This window comes from Temnothorax nylanderi, unplaced genomic scaffold (assembly GCF_030848795.1).
Source record: "Temnothorax nylanderi isolate EJ_2023f unplaced genomic scaffold, tnyl_v1.0 TNYL_tig0121_pilon, whole genome shotgun sequence".
Taxonomy (NCBI): domain Eukaryota; kingdom Metazoa; phylum Arthropoda; class Insecta; order Hymenoptera; family Formicidae; genus Temnothorax; species Temnothorax nylanderi.
In genome coordinates this window covers 53622-74006 of record NW_027249183.1, presented here as the reverse complement: position 1 = coordinate 74006, position 20385 = coordinate 53622, and the positions used below count along the sequence as shown (strand labels likewise).

Below are 20385 nucleotides of genomic sequence, written 5' to 3'. Positions count from 1 at the left end.
ATATGTTCTATCACTACGACTATATTTATTCCACCACAACGCTGTTAAGTTTATCTGGAGTTTTCACCTCAAAATCAAGCTTTCAATTAAGACATCTCAGAATAAATTATAAGCATAATGAAAAATGTAACATTTTTCTTTTATTATGTTTATCGCTCATGTAAATTACAACCAGTAAGAATTAGTTCATATTTCTAAATTTTAACGAGCATATTAAGGATTTAGATATATTAGAAAACCATAAATATATTTTTATCAAACTAATTAATCATACTTTTACTAAATTTTAGTAAAAGTTGAAACTTTGAGGCTCAGTATCTCGATTTTTATACCGCAAGAGGTACTGAAATTTATACCACGCATAAAGCACACCTAAATTAACGTATATTCACAGTTTCAAGAAAATCTATAGAAAATCGATTTTCTCTAGTATAAGGACCGGGGATCCTAAAGTCGTCTGTAATACCGACATTTGTTTTGCACAGATATCTTTTTTTTGGCTTTACGGATTTAAAAATCCTTCTCCAAAGTTGAAGCATATTCGGAAATAAAGGGCACACCACGTGATTTTATACCGAGAATAAAAATAATTTTAGGAACTGCATATAGCAATGCGTCAACTTGCGAAAATATTCGCTTTATATAAAAATTCTACAATGTATTGTTACAAAAAAAACTGTGAAGTGCCCAGCGGATTACATCCAAAAATACGATACCGTTGTCAGAATTAGGTTTAGACTCTAAACAAAAAAGTTATCTGTGAAAAATGCAATATAACCTATAACCTTGTCTATCCTTGTCTATTATCATTGTCTATACAAGGACAGATATAGAATTTGGTCGGTAATACAGACGGCTTTAGGATCCCCTTAATAACAAATGAAACGTATCAGTGATTGCATCATTGCGCATCGCCGTCGATGGCTTTATATGTAGTGGCCAGGGAGTAAGATATAAGGAGACCGATCTCCATACTTGGCTACCTTCAAAAACCTGGCCTGATTTTGGGCGAAAGTTGAGTGTTAAATGTTACCACTCGCAGCGCTTGTGTTCCATCATCGGTGGGTCACGTGACGATCCGTTTCAATGTTAAGTGTCAACTAGGCGACGACAGTACGTGCCGACACGTCACGGTAAACAATTTTTTATATAAAACAATATCTAAATATATATAATTACATAATATTATATAAAATATTATATAAAATATTATATAAAATATTATATAAAATATTATATAAAATATTATATAAAATATGTCCATAAAAGAATAATTTTTGCATTGTCCATTTTTTGCCTATATATAATCATATATAAATGTAATAATGTATATAAAATATGATTATATATGATTATATTTGAACAAATTTTTCACATTTGCACAGACTTTATTTTTTTGAAAAAAAAAATGCAAAAATTATCCTTTTAATTATTTTCTAATTCTTTTTCTTATTATTTGTCTTGTACATACGAACAGAGATTATACAAAAGAAAAAGAAACATAGTATGTGGACATATATAGACATATTTTATATAATATATTATATAATATTATATGATTATATATATTTAGATATGTTTTTATATAAAAATTTTTTTAGTGCGTCGAAACGTTTACGTTTCATTCCTTGTTCTCTGCCATCAGCCATAAGAAGACCGATCTCCAGATTTACGTAATATTCGTATAATTCGTATAATTTATTGAAAGTGAAAAGTATTGAAATGTCTTGTTTTGTGCCGGGGTGCAAAACTGGCTATCGTTCGCAAAGAACAAAGTACAAAAAATTGGGAATGAAAAACCTAAGCCTATTCAGAGTTCGCACCGTAAGTAAAACGCATATTAAATATCAAATAATATATTATATATTTTACATGTATTATTAGATCGTATTTAACAAAATTTTTTATTGCCCTATAATTATTATAGGAAGACGTGTTGAACGATTGGCGCTTAGCTATTTCATCGGCAGAAAAGTATATGACGAGAAAAGATCTCGTCTGCGAAAGACACTTCAAACCCGATGACATTGAAAGAGAATACACACACAAAATGCCTGATGGGTCGATTTGTCGCATACAGAAAAGAAAAGCAACACTGAAATCTGGCGCTATCCCTTCGATTTCCCTTGATTGTATGGAAAACACGAGTGATGCGTTTCCATCGAAGCAACAATCGTGTGAATCGGGAGAAACGTCGAACTCTTTAAAAAAGCAAAAACTAGATATAGTTTCAACTGTACATTACGATGTTGATGCAGTGGACTGTAAAATGATCGAAAAAGATGTTACGCTACAACCAGCATTGGTGATTGACTGATTCGACGGAATCGGAATTGCCTAATGACCTGTGCGCCTGTGCAGAATCACGAGACGACCTCGTACATAATAATAACTTCGAGCACATTCCGTTGCCTACTCCTTTTTGGACTTCGTCCACCGTCAATGGGGTTGGCATCTTCTCCTGCTGGGCAGGAGACTTACGTTCAATCGCAAAGCGAGTCTTAGTTCAGCAAGATCTGAGTCTGGAGGTAAATAGCAACTACATAAGTATTAACGTGTGTAATATTTATTAGAATCGAACAGTTTAAAATTGCTTACTGAGAGATGTCCATCTAGATTTTCATTAATGAAAGACCAGTAAGTGTTACGGGCATGGAGAGGGTAGAGAGTACGAATGACATCGCCCATGTACTGATAGAACTTACGCAGATCCTCCCATGTCAAGGAGCAAGCAATAAACAGCAGTAAGTATTAATCATTTTGGCTGCATTCCATCTGATGTTGTCAGGGGCGGATTAGGATTGTAGTTCGGTCTTAAAAAAATATTAGAATAGGTTCTTCGCCTCGCCTTTCTGTAATCTTTAAATAACACAAAATGTTCTTTTAGTGGTTTGGTCGAGTTTCTATACGTATTTTTTCCCTGCCATCGAAATTATAAATTTGTCCCACGAAATTGACAAATAATTTTTGAATTCGAGAATTTTATTTGTATTGTGGTCGGCCCTTCTTATTCACTGACTCACCGGGAAGTTCCCGAATTTCCATAACCCTAATCCATCCCTAGATGTTATAACATTAAGGTACGAAGTAACTGACATATTTTTTATGTGTTAGAGCGAAAAATTGTTCAGGCTACATTTACTGCAAAAATGCACACCTCGTCGGCCCTCAAATTACAAGGTGCGCGGCCTGTCGAAAAATGCGGGAATGTCTGCGGAAGAAAGGAAAAAAATTGCAGCCCTTACAAAAACAGCTTGAAAAAACCGTCAGATTACGCAGCTGTAACAAAAACATGAAACGTCGGAATAGGACGCTGAAAATACAGGTACTTTAGACTACTTTCGATGCATGTCTTATAATATAACTTCCTACGCATGATTTATATATATTCTATTGCATGATATATTCTATTGCATGATGCATTCTGTTGCATGATAGAGTAACTCCGGTATTTACGCCACGCGGGAATTTACGCTGCAGAAGTCAGAAAAAATAGAAGGAATAAAGATATTTGCTCACAATCACTCTGTTATGTGCCTTTATGCCATATCAGTATTATGTTGTAATTTCAGTTCTTTACTGTTAATATTAATGAAATCTCGTCGTGAGTTGAATCGATTTCTCAATGTAGTAAGTAGCGCGATCATATATTACGACCTACGTAAAATGATTACTGTAGGAAATGTAAAAGGTTTTAATGGTTATTTCATGATACATAAGTGTAGAGGGATAGTAAAGAATAGACTATAGCAAAATACAAGTGCATAGCTCTTGTATTCTTTGTTTAGCTTGATGTCTTGTATATCCCTTCAGTTTGGGATATACGGCATTTTTAGCATGCGTGATTTATGCCATAGTACAAACACTCTGTAAAAATTGAAATCTCCTATGTGTTCTTTTGCTTCCTCATAGAGGAGCTTTGTTTTCATAAACCTCGTATACGGACCTTTGATCGCGTAAAGCTGAGTCTAATCAGCCAATTCAAAGAATTATACATGAAATAGGGGTAGAAGAAACTGAAGAATATAATACAATTTAAAAAATTGCTAATAATAAAGAGATTACCGATTTCTGTCTAAAAAAAATCTACGTGATTGCTCTAATTTCCGCAAATTTTGAGATATCGAGCTTAATTTTATGGCAAAAATGCAAGAGTTTCTAAAGGTTTTTTTGGGGTAAACATGGCGTTAAGGGGACCCACTTCCAATGACCTTGAATTTGACATATATTGTCAAGGACACCCTCCCGAGTAACATGCAAGTGATTTTAGTCAGGGGTCGCTTTTTATTAAAAAGTTATTAACAAATAAAGTTAGCGAAATGAGAACAGTATATGTGTGAGCGGGAGGGCTGCGCCCCCCTGCAACCCTCCTCCACACACTGCTTAATCCTTCACCCCCACACGCACCCCCCCTCCGCCCCACATGCCCTCACACGCCCCCGCCCCCACCTCACCTTCCCACCTTCAATCACTCATGTGTATCTGTATTAGTATGGTAAGTAGTATATATGTCAAGGTCATTGCTTGATAAAAAGTTATTAGGAAATAAAGTTAGCGTAAGAAGTTTTGAAATGGAAACTTAATTTCACGACACCATGTGCATTCAAAACGTTTTCCTATGTAAGTACGGTCTCTCTCTATCCGTGAAGTAAACGGATTTCTAAATACTTGTTTTGAGACGTTAGAGGTTGTTGCTGTTATTGTTCTTACTTCGTTTCGATTCTACGCTCATTGTCAGTTGCTTTTCAGTCGTTCAACTACCTAGTTAGTTGAGGAATTTCGTGAGTTACGATAATTTGAAAATGCATTTGCACGAATATCTCCATATGACATATGATTTTGATTTGTTGTGGAATTTTTCATGTGAAAAAAAAGTTGTTCGGCGTGAAATAATGTGTCCACGGTGTAATAAATTATTACAAATAAGAAATCCGCAACAAAATAAATTATTACACTGTATACGAACAAGTATTATAAAGTCGTTGGACACCATAAACGACAAAAAATAACGTGCAATTTTAAAATTAGTGCATTGCATGGAACGTGGTTTTCCAGAGTACGCATGGACTTGACTGTTGTTTGCCGTTTTATTGGTTACTTTCTCATAATGAATCCACCGCGAGATTCTTTATTAATGAATGATCTCCATATTGATGATCGAGCTATCGTTGACTGGACTAATTTTTGTCGAGAGGTAATGTGCTACTTGTCATTTATGATAAACTGAAGCAAATTCATCACTTTTGATATTGACCACAAAATAACTGCTATATTTTTTAAACTTTTTTTATTAATAACTTTTTAATAAGGCACGAGCGCTGATTAAGTTATAAGGAAAAGTTATTCAGAATCATGTTTTTGACAACATATGTCAAGGTCAAAATAATCCGAGCTGTGTTAGTTATTCTATATAATTACCGTAAATAATGTTGGTTCAATTCGTCAAATTGTTTTCAGTTACTTTAGCAATGGTTGGAAAGTAGACAAGAACCTATTGGCGGATTGGACAAAATTGTTGAGATAGATGAAGCCAAAGTAGGGAAAAGGAAATATAATACGGGACGCATAATTCGAGGACAGTGGGTTTTTGGCGGTATAGAACGCGGTACCAAAAAGTTTTTTATTTTGCCTGTACTGGATCGACGTTCCGAGACTTTATTACCGATCATTGAAAACTATATTGCACCTGGTTCTACAATACATTCAGACCTGTGGCGAGCATATGATACTATGCGTAATTATGAAAATTATACGCACAAAACTGTGAATCATTCCGAAAATTTCGTTAATCCTGAAACTGGTGTTCACACGCAGAACATTGAAAGATTGTGGAGAGATATGCGAGCAAAAATCCCTCGATATGGGATAAAAGACTCATTTTACACATTACCTTGCAGAGTTTTCATTAAAAAAACTATATGATTTCGATGAGCGTATTGATAGTTTCTTTGAAATTATGAGTTTAATGTATCCATTGCATAATGTGAGTAATGAATAAAACAAATAACCACAAAAATATCCTAAGGGGAGATGATAAACATTATGTATGTGTGTGCCCTGCTTTAACGAAAATCACAATTTCTATAAAGCAGGGAATACACACGTGTGTGTGCCCTGCTTTAACGAAAATCACAACTTTTATAAAGCAGGGCATACACACGTGTGTGTGTGTGTGCCCTGCTTTAACGAAAATATTCTGTGTCGGAAATATATAAAGAATTTCAAACGTAAACAAACAGGGACTGCCGCACTTACCACGCGAAACGAGGGGCCACATGGGTTCGTGGCGCGCTTTACAAGCTCGTTTAGGTAGAGGTGGTATTAAACAAGATAAGTTAGGCGATCATCTGTGTGAATATTTGTGGCAATATACAATAAACGAGCTTGTAAAGCGCGCCACGAACCTGTGACAACTCGTCTCGCGTGAAAAGTGTATGCGTGAACTATTTCGACATATATATTAGTCATTTATGCCTTCCAATACTCAAAATAGCTGTTATATTTTTCAAACTTTATTTGTTAATAACTTTTTAATAAAAAGCGACCCCCGACTAAAATCACTTGCATGTTACTCGGGAGGGTGTCCTTAACAATATATGTCAAATTCAAGGTCATCAGAAGTGGGTCCCCTTAACGCCATGTTTACCCGTAAAGCTATCAAAGGTGTGTATGGATTCGAGAAAACCACTTTCAAGGTTCTCAAAGAAAAAGTGAAAGATATGGACCCAAGGGCTAAGCATGGTATACGTGATTAATTGATGATCGCCTAACACTTACTTCTTTTTTTGTCGATCTTCCAAATTCACACTGTCTATAATGAAATGGTTACAGGTGTTCTGCTCTTGGACGAAATGAAGCTTTCAAAATCTCTACATTTTGATCGTAAAAACTTGCGCTTCCAAGGTTTCACGAACTTGGGAAAATACACTCCTGAACATCAGAAAAGCAAAAAGGGTGGCCATGCTTTAGTACTCATGTTCCAGCCTTTTCTGGGAAAATGGGTGCAGTCATTAGCATGTTTTCTCAGCAAAGGCTGTGCATCAGGAGTAATATTGCATAAAATTCTAATGGAATGCATTGTTCTAACTGAGCAATGCGGCCTGTATGTGGACGTCATTGCATCTGACGGAGCGACCTGGAATCGGTCGATGTGGGAAAAATTCGGAGTAACGGAAGAGAAAGTGCACGTCGAGCACATTTTCGGTCCAACTCGTCGTCTTTGGTTCATGTCTGATTTTCCCCATCTGATCAAGAATACGCGGAACTTTCTGACGAAATACCGTATACACGATGGTATTTGGGTAAAATGAACATTGCTGGAATTACTTCTTACGATGACATTGAAATGTCATCAAACAATATTTCATTCTTCGATTCTAGACTCCGGATGGCATCGTTCACATAAGGCATTGGGACGCTTTATTAAAAATCGAAAATCCCACAAGTTTCAATTTGAAGGCCAATTTTAAGCTGACAGACGATCACGTGAGGCCACAATATTATCAAAAGATGAATGTGGCCATGGCATTTCAAGTAATTCGACCTAATATACAACCTTTAACTGCATAATCTTTTACTTTTATCTTGCATGCAATTTCATAACGCTTTGAATATTCAATGTGATTACAGTTCTTCGGGGTAGCACATGCCATGGAAATTTTTGAGAATAATCACGAAAATCTGAAGGATTCGAAAGAGACACAAAAATTCTGTCGCAGGATGAAAAATTTAATCACTGCGATGAACAGCCGCACTCCGATTGATGCCATGAAACCAGGAAACAAAGCTTGGACGGTATGTAAATAGAATTGTATCATGCTTTACTTACTGTTTACGTCAGCCTAATGCATTCCTCAACAAATATAGGATGTGACAGAATTCTTAGAGTACATCAGAGCTTGGGAAAAAGAGGCTATTGAAAGAGGATATGAATTTTTATCCGATTCTACGTGCTACGGATTGAAAGTTTCGCTGCAAGCTGCACTAGAAATCTGTACGTACCTTGTCGAAGACTGTGGTTTCGCATACGTCATGATGGCAAGGCTGAATCAGGATAATCTAGAGGTATATATTTTCTCCATCGCTCTTCATAAAGGGGATAAAATCAGGAGGTTGTTCGAAATTTGTTCTTGATTACTATGACATCGAGAACAAATTTTATAACATCAATTGTAGGGTTCAGGATTTTATGTTGTTAGTTAGATAGTTATGTCCAGTATAGTAGAATATTAATAATGTTATTCCCTCGAACTATGTATTCTGTTGCAGCGATTTTTTGGAATGATGCGAAACTCGTGTGGCTCAAACGAACATCCAGACAGCACCTTATTTGTGCAGATGTACAGGCTTGTGTCAACGTACTCGTTAGTCAAACCATCCAAAGGCAGTAATATCTCGGGCGCTGATACCATTAATGTCCTGTTGAGCATTAAAGATTTGAATAATGCCAATGAAAGGAGAGACCAATGGGACGCTCAAATTGATACGATCCTGGACAGAGGAACAAATATGGATGTTCTTTACGATGCTGCATCACTGTTAAAGGAGCACGACTATTTCAAATGCAGTACGTCGGAATACGTATTAGCGTACGTAGCAGGGTACGTGACAAGGAAAGGCACTCGATTTGCGATATTTAATGAGGAAGGGAACCGTGTTGTCTGTCAGGATTGCCTGCAAAGTTTGGAGTTGCCGGCTTCTGAAGCGATTCCGGAAAATCATAAATTGATCGATATAAAATCGAGAGGGAATCTCAAACATCCATCGCGGAAATTAGAGGAACTCCTTTCCATACTAGAGAGAGCAACGGTCGAAACAGTGAGCTGCGAAGAACTGAATGAAAATACTTTATTCAGCGTCACGAAAGCTGTCGATGAACTTCCACCAATAACGCTCGTTGGATGTGACAAACACAAGCGGCTGCTGACGGACAGTGTCATGCGGTTCTATCTTCTCACTCGAATGTATTTCATTACGAAGCAGGACAGTAAGAACAATAATATTGAACAAAAGCAAACTAGGGAAAGGAGGAAAGCTTCTAAACTCACCTACTCCAAAGACGAGCCAAAGAAAAGCAATATTACTGCTAAAGAGAAGACGCTTCCAGTAAAAGCTGCAAATGTTAGCAAATAAAATGGGTCAGTTTCCGCATCTACTAAGGCATGTTTGAAACGCAAAAGATCATGTTCGAAACGCAAGCCTTTGAATGATGCAAAAAGTCGTATAAATGTCCAGAACATGTGAATTTATTGTAGGTATGTAGAGTGTACAAAAAGATCCAATATCTGGATTTATTAAACCAATAATTAAATTATTTATTTTTATAATTGGATCTAATAATAATAATTAAGTTATTGGTTTAATAATCCAGATATTTGGGTCTAATAATAATACAATTGAATAAACTACTTATGTTTTTGACACCCCGTGATAGCACATGTAATTGATTTTTTTCTCAGTGTACTTCAATGTAGTAAAATTCCAACCTTACGCATCGCGTAATTTTGTTCGCCGCCTGTCACCAGCAGCGAGGGTACCGTTTTTGGAACACCAGCGCCACCAACTTTCGCCCAAAAATTGACCCACTTTCATAGTACGGAGATCGGTCTCCTTATATCTTACTCCCTGGTAGTGGCAATGGCATTCACAGGAGCATTTTTATCTACACCTATGTTTACATATGTTTATTTAATACAATCGATAAGAATTCAATTGATAAAATCGGCATAATAAAAATTTAATTAGTAAATTCATATTGCTCATTTAAGAAATCTAGATCTTTGAACTCCATCATTCATTTGTCACTAATTTAATTAAATTGACGATATTTAATCAAATTGCAAATTCTTATCGATTTTGCGCGGTATAAAGTTTATTGAAAATAAATTTCAATTAGAGCACGTAAATTTTCATTTTTTTTTATGTATAATCGAAAAATTATTAAATTTGATAAAATAAGCACACACAAAACACGCGCGCGTGCACACGTACGCACGCATACACACACACGCACGCACACACGCACAGTATTCCGATATCTGATAATTTCTATCTATTGATCGAATTCTTAAAAACGATTTGTACAAGGCTATTATCTAACGAAATAAATGAGAAAAAATTTAAGGACATAACAGCAATTTGAGACTTGCATTTCATGTGGATATAAAGTTTTTATTTAACAAAATAGCATTCAAACAATAAAAACGTATTTCAAAGTGATTTCTTAAAATAGAGACGCTTCATAAGTATATTATTATTATTTCTTCCTGTAAGAAACTTGTCTGAAAAAATAGATAAATGCAATCCAGATTAATGTAAATAGCGTTTATTATTCATCTTTTCGTCATGACAATAATACTAGATTGATGCATTGAAGCTGGTCTAATAAAATTGAAGCTAGACAGTCTTGAAGTGTTAGAATGGTAATTGGTTTTATTGCACTTCTTCCTTCCAAAACAAGTTCTTTTAAAAAGTCCCTATTGAAGAGAAGAATTTTAAAACTTGTGTTTTAACGATAAAAAACAGAAGAAAAACGGAGAATCTTCGGTTACTTAAGGAGGTTCGCCTACTATTCTGAAATCATGCCTATGGGTTTTTTGCAAATTTTCCCATATCTTATATTTTGGAACTAAGCTCACTTCCAATTTCAGATCTTTTTATGTTTTCTCGGTATATTATCTCACATATGTTATATGCAGGTTTGGCTTGTCCTGGGTACTGCGGCAGTTAATCCATTGGAAGAAAAAAAAAAGCTTCTGAAGTCAAAAATGCGATTGAATAATAATGTCATTACAGCGATCCCGAATTACATGCAATATTAGTATAATAAATTGTAGATGCTAGTTATGTGCTATATTCTTCGTAAATTATTAGTGTAAAGAATATTAACAAATATATGCCCAAGTATGAGAGCATCAACGACTCGGGAATCGTTATCAAATACTTATTATCCAACATTATAAAGTAAAAGAAAAATCACAAATAATTTATAAAAACCTATATGAACAATTGTCAGAGAATACTAAAGACTTAAAATGATTAATACATTGATGATTGCGTGTCGTGAATTCATGATTAGTGGTTAAACACTGTTTGTGAGGTTGGGTTCGCATCAGCTGTTGCGTTGCCAATGGCAACGTCTGTCATTACTAATTCGATCCATGAGGTAAAAGTAAACTTTGTGACAATAAAGCTTTAAATCTACACGGTAAAATCCTATTTTTAAAGTTTTTATGCAATCCTTGATGTTTCATCTGTCAAATGCTAGTTTTTCAAAGTCCTAAGTTGGCTAAGTGTGTACTAAATCAGTGATCATTTACCTCAGAGCGACCGTTTCTCATGAGGCGATAGGCTCAAAGTGGTCAACTTCTGAATAATATTACAAAAAAACTATACGGTCAATATTGCTCAACTTTTGGGATTATTTGTGTAAAGTGTTTATGTAAATTATATAAAAAAATTAAGACTCTAAGTTGACTTTCGACTAATAGGCGAACCTCCTTAATACAAAGTATCTTGATTCTATAAAAATACTTATTTATAAAAAAATTTTATAAATAAGAATTTAGCAATTTAATACTGTGCATATGTGTATACTGTATATACAACAATAAATCCCTATATATAAAATTCTCAGGAACAACGACACGCCGCGAAAATAACAGGAAGTGTCTTATAAAAACAATAATCGCGGCGTGGACTAATTCAACGATTAAAAAACCGTATACATAATTCAAGCTACAAGTTGAATTGTCAGCTAAAATGCATTTATTTCAACTGCCATCACGCTCGTGCTTGGACAGCTCAATGTTACTCGCATCACTCGCGGATAGAAATTTATCGTCACTGCTGATCCATACGTGGAAACCTGCAGCGCTTCGATAATGTTGCACGACATTAACGATGCCCATCACAATGTATACTACGGCTAGAATCAGGAAGTAGCTGCCGTAGACGAAAAACTGAAATGCGAATAATTCCCAGCGTTATTTGAGGAGATACCCAACACCCAATCTCAAAGTATTTTTGGTGAATCGTTTTACCTGCTGCCTAATATTTAGCATGAGCGTATTGACGACCACGAGCGTCAATATGCTCTGCGTTAATAACGCGAAGAATGTATTCACCCCGAACACAAGGCCGTAGCTATCCTCGGATATACATTTGGCGACTTCGAAGCTACGAACAAGTAAAAACAAAACACTTTCTGATTCCTCTCTTTCCTTATTCATCCTTATTGTTATTTTATTCGAATCAAAAATCTATTTTAATTTTTCGAAGAGTATTTCCTAATTAAATCACGTTGTTAATTGCGAATTCACCTTGCAACAGTGACCATGGTGTGGTAAATTACACCAAAAATGACGTAACCAAAATACAGAAGCCAAATGTTGTAGCTATAAGAACATCCCAATAGTATAGCGCCTTCCAGCAGTGAGAAAATAGACAATGTCAGGTCACCTAATAGGGTCCAATTTAACTGTACCCTTCCTACACAAAATACGGTCACCGCACCTGATAAAAATAAAAAAATGTGTAAAAAATCACTGCTTTTACATAATTTTGTTTAACTGTTCTCCCTCAATCGCGCTATTTCACCTTATTGGTCAGTTTTAATTAAGAAGCTATGTTTTAAGAACGACAAGTAATCGGAGTGCAGTTTACTGACAATGAATTGGAAAAACGTTAGAAATATACAAAATTCACACAGAAATATAACGACACAAACACCTTGTTGTGGTTATAAGCCCCTTTCCCATTAGTTAACTTTTAATTAAGTTTTAATGCATGGATAAAAACTGTTCAACACATCTAATCTCATGATTTGCGTTTAATTGATAAGTAGCTCTGCTTGGACTTAAATTAAATAGCATTTTTTAATTAAAGACATAAAAAAATAAGATGTTCTTCTATAATGTAATATTTTATAATTTATGTTATACAAATATATGGTAATTATGCATAAAAACACCCCACCCGCTAATGACCTTGACATATGTTGTCAAGGTCACCCTCCTGAGTGACCTTCAGAAGGTTTTAGCCGGCGGTCATTATTCGTTAAAATTAAAAAGTTATTAACAAAAAAAACGTTTGGAAAATATAGCAGCTATTTTGAGTATTGGAAGGCATAAATGACTAATATATATGTCGAAATAGTTCACGCATACACTTTCCACGCGAAACGAGGTGCCACATGGGTTCGTGGCGTGCTTTACAAGCTCGTTTATTGTATATCGCCACAAATATTCACACAGATGATCGACTAACTTATCTTGTTTAATACCACCTCTACTTAAACGAGCTTGTAAAGCACGCCACGTACCCATGTGACAACTCGTTTCGCGTGGAAAGTACATGCGTGGAGGCAATTGTTCTTGGAAAAATATTGGCGTGGTGGCCGAATCATTAAAAAATAACCGATGAATCTGCAAGTTTTCACAATTCCAAGATGTCCGTGGGAAAACCAAGTGCCAGCTAAAGCACTTTTCCCAAACGTACAAACAACTCGTCGCTTTTTCTTCTTGCAGTGTTCGACATAATACTTGTTTCGACATTTGAATTCTAACGATTTATCATCAAAATCAAGTTCTATAATATTACTACATTTTGGACACGTAATGCGATCGCGAATAACTCCTTTTTCGCACAAAAACCTAATCAAGGCTGCGTAGTCGTATGTTAAATGTAGAAAATCATGTAGAAACATGTTTACCTTTCAGTGTCTACACCAAAACTAAATATGTTGGAAAAGATTGTATTTCTTGAAAAGACTGTGTTTATGTTCTGTGTTTACAATTTTCACGCGAGACGAGTTGTCACGGGTTCGTGGCGTGCTCTCTCTTTACGAGCTCGCTTATATATATATATATATATATATATACATAATGAAACATTATATATTCTCTATTAATTTCCTGAATACACCATATTTTACGTCGTTGCCTCCACGCATATACTTTCCACGCGAAACGAGTTGTCACATGGGTTCGTGGCGTGCTTTACAAGCTCGTTTAAGTAGAGGTGGTATTAAACAAGATAAGTTAGTCGATCATCTGTGTGAATATTTGTGGCGATATACAATAAACGAGCTTGTAAAGCACGCCACGAACCCATGTGGCACCTCGTTTCGCGTGGAAAGTGTATGCGTGAACTATTTCGACATATATATTAGTCATTTATGCCTTCCAATACTCAAAATAGCTGCTATATTTTCCAAACGTTTTTTTGTTAATAACTTTTTAACAAATAACGACCGCCGGCTAAAACCTTCTGAAGGTCACTCAGGAGGGTGACCTTGACAACATATGTCAAGGTCAAGGTCATTGGCGGGTGGGGTATTTTTATGCATAATTACCCAAATATATATATATATATATATATATATATAATATTATTTCTAGGATCACATGGTTTCGCTTTGACGTTAGCGTCAAGAAATGAAGTTGAATTTATTCAGTAGAAAACGCTATCAGTGAGACACAAAATTTTCTATGGCGCAAGATTCGAAAGAAAAAAATTGGGAGGCATTACTTTCGTACCGACCCTCATATATAATGGCAAGTATATACATATTTTTATCTATAGGATATTTATAGTATTTTTCTTGTCTCATAATTTATAATAAAGATAAATATTATCCACCAAAACTGTTTATTGCTTTGACGTATGATGTTATCAGCCATCTCTATTAAACTTATCTCATCAGTATCTACTTATTTTAGATTAAAGAGACGAAATTACTCATTCTTATTGTTAGTAGATTGCATTAACGAGATTGCATTATCGCTAAATATGAGGTATAGATATAACTAATGGTACAGAATTGATTCCATTGTTCTGACTTTTTAATTTGCTTTTACAGAATTTGAATAAAATACATGTTTCACCAGAGATAGCTGAAGCATCTTCCTTACCTACGATTGCATAGGTAAAGTCCACGGCGCCGTTATAAATCCTGTCGTCTGGCTCCACCGCTGTCTGCCACAGCAGCTGAATGTAGTTGATGACTTGCAGATAGCCGCAGGTAGCTAGTGCCCACCAGACCGACCACTTCGCCACACGATAATTGGTATAAGCCTTCACAAAGTGTTTCCACAGCAGCGCATAAGCGTTTCCGATCTTGCAAAGCAACGGCGCACCTGACAGTACGAAGCAGCAACTCCTTATTTTGCCATTCTCGACACTGGGCAATGATTTTCGCAGATTACTTGAATGTCGCGACTGATGATCGAGTGCCCCTTTCCCTTGCTCCTCGTCGGAAACGCTGCTTGTGTGATGGAAGTACATAGACTGATTTACAGAAGGCAGAAAAAGCGACCAGACCGTTGCGAAAATGCAGGCTGAAAAACAAAATATATAACATTATGTTATTTATAAGTGTTTCATATAATACGAATTGTATTATATGAAACACTTATAAATATATAATATATATAATATATATACAAAATATTAGTTAATGTCATTACTTTGCGAAAGTTATATGTAGAATTCTATGCAAATTATGATTAATTCATAATCCAACATAGTTTAAACATTTAATTTACTTGTATACTTCGGATTATCTTATCTTATGTACCTGAAAGAGTTATAAAATTGAGCTGATGATAATTCAGTAAATCGAAGGAAGCCGTTAATTGTGCTACGATGCCAGACATACTACGGCCAAACAACGTAGCCGCTTTAGTATGCCCCGTCACCTCTTGATAGTGTTTTTTGTCCACTTTGGCGTATATATAAGTATAATAGGCTACTTCTGTGGAGAAAAACAGGCCATAAAAAAATTCCACGATTTGGAATACTATCACAGTTTTGCCGAGTATTATCATGAGGAACGTGATGATGCCAGAAATGCCGCATAATACAATAATAGGTTTATATCTGACGAAGTCTGTGACCAAGAAGACAAGTATCAGCGTTGCTAAGTAGCTGTACGTAGCCACAGGATAGATATGTTGATTCACCTGAAAGATTGAACATATTGTCAATATCATTTAATTATTGAATGGAAACAACATCATTCAATATTTTAAGAAATAACTTCGTCAGATGTAAAATTCTTCCATGGCCCGGTCAAATAATCGGTCACAAATGATTCAGAGGGTCGGAAGTCCTTAAAGCATCCAAACATGCACAAGATACACGAGATCTTGACCCAATGCATTCTGTCTTATGTTTGCTCCGTTGTTCAATACATTACCTCAACAAATTTAAAAAATCCTCAATGCATCTCTACAAAGAAAGAGAAAAAAAAGACATACATTAATTTATTCAAACATAATGCATAAGTTAAAAATTTTAAAAATATATATACATTTAATATATTTCTATTTAATAAATAACAGTATTCTAACGAAACATTTAATACAGTAAAATAAAAAACGTTTAATTTTATTTAATATTTCCAGATTTTTTTTTTTCATTTTTCATTATTTTTTATCTTACCTAACACTTCAGTTATTAATTTAGTTATTGTCTGTTGTAATTAAACGTTTCAAATACTTTCTTACGCTATATCACATTTAACTTTACCTTCAAAAAGTCTTGCACAACCCCCCATCTGCTACTACCTTTCACTGCCTTCTGCTGCCAAAATAATTCACGTGCCGAGCATCTACCGAGATTAACTTAAAAGTAAAGAAGGGAAACTCCAAAACTCCAAACATCAAGGTCTCTGGTAGCGCGCTCGTATACGGCACGGCCGTCCGTATATCTAGGCCTTCCGTAGGGGGAAATTTGCGCGAGACGGACGAGTTTTCGTCTGATCTACTCTCAATCTCTCGTTGAACGGAGTGTACTTACACTGTAATATAAACAGTAGCGACAGTAGGCGTCGGCACCTTTGATGTAGTAGTTTTAAGGTCACATGACTCGCCGCTATCTTCCTGATTGCATAATGCTGGGTCTACAATGCGAGTCGCAAAGTCGTGAGTCGCAAGAATTGACCAATCACTGTCGATTATTCTCCTCAAATTCGACTGTGATTGGTCAATTCTTGCGACTCACGACTTTGCGACTCGCATTGTAGACCCAGCATAAGACGCTTAAAGCCGTGATCAGACTACGGATTGGGATTGAGATTGGATTGAAATTTAATCAATCAGAATAAAGAAAACTAACTTCAAGTTTAGTAAACTTTGCTCTAATTGGTCAAATTTCAATCCAATCTCAATCTCAATCCGTAGTCTGATCACGGCTTAAGAGAGGAAGAGAGAGAAGTATCTTTCTCTTTGTCATACATACAGACCGCCATATTCCTGGTGTATGTGAGCCCCCACAAACTGGAATTTCAACCCACAAAACGTTCACTGTCGCTACTGTTTATACTGTGACTAGAGTCCCTAGAATACGGAGTTCGGCCAACTCGTAGGCCGGTATTCATAGTCGGTTCTTATATTTAAGACTGTCTTAAGTACAATCTTAAGACGTCATGAACCAATCACAGAGCCGTATTAGCATCTTAAGATATTACTTAAGACAGTTTTGAAATAAGATACGACTATGAATACCAGCCCTAGACCTCTTTTCATTGGTCATGCCCCTAAAAATAGCGGAACCAATCACAACACAAAGTGGGCACACAGAACACACACATTTCCATTTAAGCTGCGTTCAGGGAGCGCGCTATTAGCGCTATTGCATCATTCTATCTTTATCGCTCATCAGGTGTAAAACAAGGATAGAATAAGCCAATAGCGCTAATAGCGCGCTCCCCGAATCCAGGCTTAGTGACACAAGTCGACTCTGCTAAAAATAACCGATTGAATCCGATTGGTTGCGCATTGAATTTGGTGAAATTGAATCGGAATGAATGCATTTTCAATCCGGTTAATCGGGTGCCCGATTGGAAGTGAATCGGTTTTAATACCAAATCAATCATTTTCAATTCGGCATTTCCGGATTGATCTGACTTTACTGCTATCGGTTTCAATCGTATTTATGTCCAATCCATTTTAAACGGATCAATAAAGTGACCACATGAATCAATTTTAATACCAAATCAATTAAAATCGTTTTCAATTCGGCATTTCCGGATTGATCAATCGGTCGGTTTCAATCGTATTTATGCCCAATCCATTTTAATCGGGTGAATAAAGTGTTCACATGAATCGCATTGAATCCGCCAAAGCCTTAAGGTTTTGGAGTGCTGAAAAATTATGGTAGCGTTCAGCAGAGAAAGCAGCTCACCAGAGATCGCAAAGGAAATTGACGTTAAGGGGGGAGCCTCATGTAAAACGCTGAAAACAAGGCAATTTTGTGGAATTTTTTTTAAAGAGACATTAAAATGAAACTTATTGAAACTTGGGTAATGGTTTTAGCAACATTTGTAGATGTAAAAAAATATTTTTTCATTGTAAAATTCTTTATTTATAAGTAGCAACAAAGCCTATTCTCAAAGGCCACGGCGCCGGACTTCACAATTGGTGTGCAGCATTGCGCCTGCAATTCATCATTGAAACAAAAATACAAAATTTTTTTACTTTTATTATAAGTTACCATTGTCGGTAAACCTTTTTGTTCAGTAAAAAATGCAAAACTGAAAAAATAACAGGACTTAGAAAAAAAATTTGATTTTTACGGAAAAATTTTGGCTTTAATTATGCAATAAAAATTATTTAATTTGATAAAATGACTAAACAAGGAGGTTTACATACAATGGTATTTAGTTATCTACATGCGTGCCAAAAAGCAAGTCGATTGGTCGAATAGTTTATGAGTAATCTTGCACACCAATTTGAAAAACATGGTTTTTTGAGAAAAACGCGTTTAAAGTTTCTCAAGTTCTCGGAGCGCGCGCTTTACTTGCGTAACGCTCAGGTATAAAATCGCCTATTTCAAGTTCAAATTTCGCTCTGGAACTTTGGGAACATATTCTAGAGATATTATACTAATGATTTATGCAATAAAAATTTTTTCGATTTTTTTGACCGGTTACATGAGGCTCCCCCCTTAAGCAATTCTCTTTGCGATCTCGCTTTTAATCGCAACGCTATATCATGTGGAGGTGTTATTTATTGATTAGAGTTTATTGCGTAAAATATATGTTATAACAACTTATAACAATATGGGTTGATTCATGTAATGTGTTATTGTGTAATCTATATAAAAGTGACCATATATTAAAATAAAATGTTTTTTCGTTGCAATAAAATATTTTTTTAAATTATAAATTTAACTTTTATTTAACATAAACCTTTCATTTATAAACCAAATTTATATAAAATATAAAGAACAAAAACGTGGACATGTAAATGTCGTATTTACAAATGTTTTGAAGCGTTCTTTTTCTCCTTTTTTCTTCATTGAAAGAAAGGAGAAGAGGAATGCAGTTTTTAAAAGAGTGTCGTCGAAATACATATCGCTTATCTCGAACACACGTGTTCGTCCAAAATAAGTTATTGTCACCACCAAATGCAAATTCCGTTTGTCCGCCCTTTTTTAATATTCCTGACGTCGCCGAGGTTTCTGATGGTTTTATACCAGATAACCTCTCCGCTTTAAACCAACATCTCATAAACAGCTTAATTTCTTTTTTTATTCTTATTCTTATTCTTATTCTTATTCTTATTCTTATTCTTATTCTTATTCTTATTCTTATTCTTATTCTTATTCTTATTCTTATTCTTATTCTTATTCTTATTCTTATTCTTATTCTTATTCTTATTCTTATTCTTATTCTTATTCTTATTCTTATTCTTATTCTTATTCTTATTCTTATTCTTATTCTTATTCTTATTCTTATTCTTATTCTTATTCTTATTCTTATTCTTATTATATTCTTATTCTTATGCTAAATTCTTATTCTTATGCTAAATTCTTATTCTTATGCTAAATTCTTATTCTTATGCTAAATTCTCTTTATATTGCAGCGTTAAATAAGGGAGCCTTATTAATATCTGCATCTGCAGATAATTATATTTTGTGATATTTCCTGCGCAGAGTACACGGAGATTGAGATACGAAGCATATATATAGAGCAAGTACAAATCAAAAACTTTCTTACTAGTTTCATTTCTTATTCTTTCATTGTTATGTACACATATGTAATTGCCAGGGAAAATCCTATAATTATTCTTCTGCAGTTTGAAAAAATCTTTCTGTTTTACTTTAAATTTAACTTACTTGAATTTCTTTTTTCGATTTCAGATTATATGGTACTAGCCTTATATTGCATTATAATAGTATTTTGTATATAAATTATAAATAGTATTGTAAATAAGAATGCCTAAATGCAAAAAAATTAAAATAAAAAAATGAACTCTAAATTAATTAAATTTGTGTATTTATTAATTACATATAAACCAGTTCTTTAATATACCTACATATTCAAATAATCACAGTTGTTCTAAAAAACATGGAGTTGTCCATTTTCAAAAGCAGTTAAGT

At 34.9% G+C, this 20385-nt stretch overlaps 1 protein-coding gene and 2 long non-coding RNA genes across 5 annotated transcripts; 1 reads left to right on the top strand and 2 right to left on the bottom strand.

The window, feature by feature from the left end:
- Positions 1-1840: 1840 nt before the first annotated feature.
- On the bottom strand, positions 1841-4361 carry LOC139776490 (uncharacterized). Its single transcript, XR_011719090.1, has 2 exons — positions 2599-4361; positions 1841-2522 (listed from the first exon to the last, which is right to left on the bottom strand). It is a non-coding gene; the product is annotated as an uncharacterized lncRNA (long non-coding RNA).
- Positions 4362-10149: 5788 nt separating this feature from the next.
- LOC139776488 (thiamine transporter 2) lies at positions 10150-16794 on the bottom strand. 3 transcript variants are annotated; one of them, XM_071713170.1, is made up of 7 exons: positions 16444-16794; positions 16040-16230; positions 15578-15962; positions 14913-15338; positions 12321-12513; positions 12042-12177; positions 10150-11960 (listed from the first exon to the last, which is right to left on the bottom strand). In XM_071713170.1, the coding sequence occupies exons 2-7, from the start codon at positions 16160-16162 to the stop codon at positions 11772-11774; spliced, it is 1452 nt and encodes a 483-aa protein (XP_071569271.1). In that variant the 5' UTR covers positions 16163-16230; positions 16444-16794; the 3' UTR covers positions 10150-11771. The 3 variants fall into 3 exon arrangements, with proteins under 3 accessions (XP_071569271.1, XP_071569272.1, XP_071569270.1); XM_071713171.1 differs by having other exon boundaries at positions 16199-16230; positions 16531-16794; XM_071713169.1 differs by having other exon boundaries at positions 16531-16792.
- On the top strand, positions 13375-14997 carry LOC139776489 (uncharacterized). The gene is made up of 3 exons (XR_011719089.1): positions 13375-14328; positions 14400-14555; positions 14861-14997. It is a non-coding gene; the product is annotated as an uncharacterized lncRNA (long non-coding RNA).
- Positions 16795-20385: the final 3591 nt, after the last annotated feature.

Bases quoted from the DNA above. Each gene is read 5' to 3' on its own strand.
- LOC139776488 (XM_071713170.1), bottom strand. From the start codon at position 16,162: ATGCATTGGGTCAAGATCTCGTGTATCTTGTGCATGTTTGGATGCTTT. The intron at 12,514-14,912 runs GTAAGGAAGATG...TATTTTTATCAG, and splicing joins CTTTACCTATGCAATCGTAG to GTGCGGTGACCGTATTTTGT. The intron at 12,178-12,320 runs GTGAATTCGCAA...ACTTGTTCGTAG, and splicing joins ACCATGGTCACTGTTGCAAG to CTTCGAAGTCGCCAAATGTA.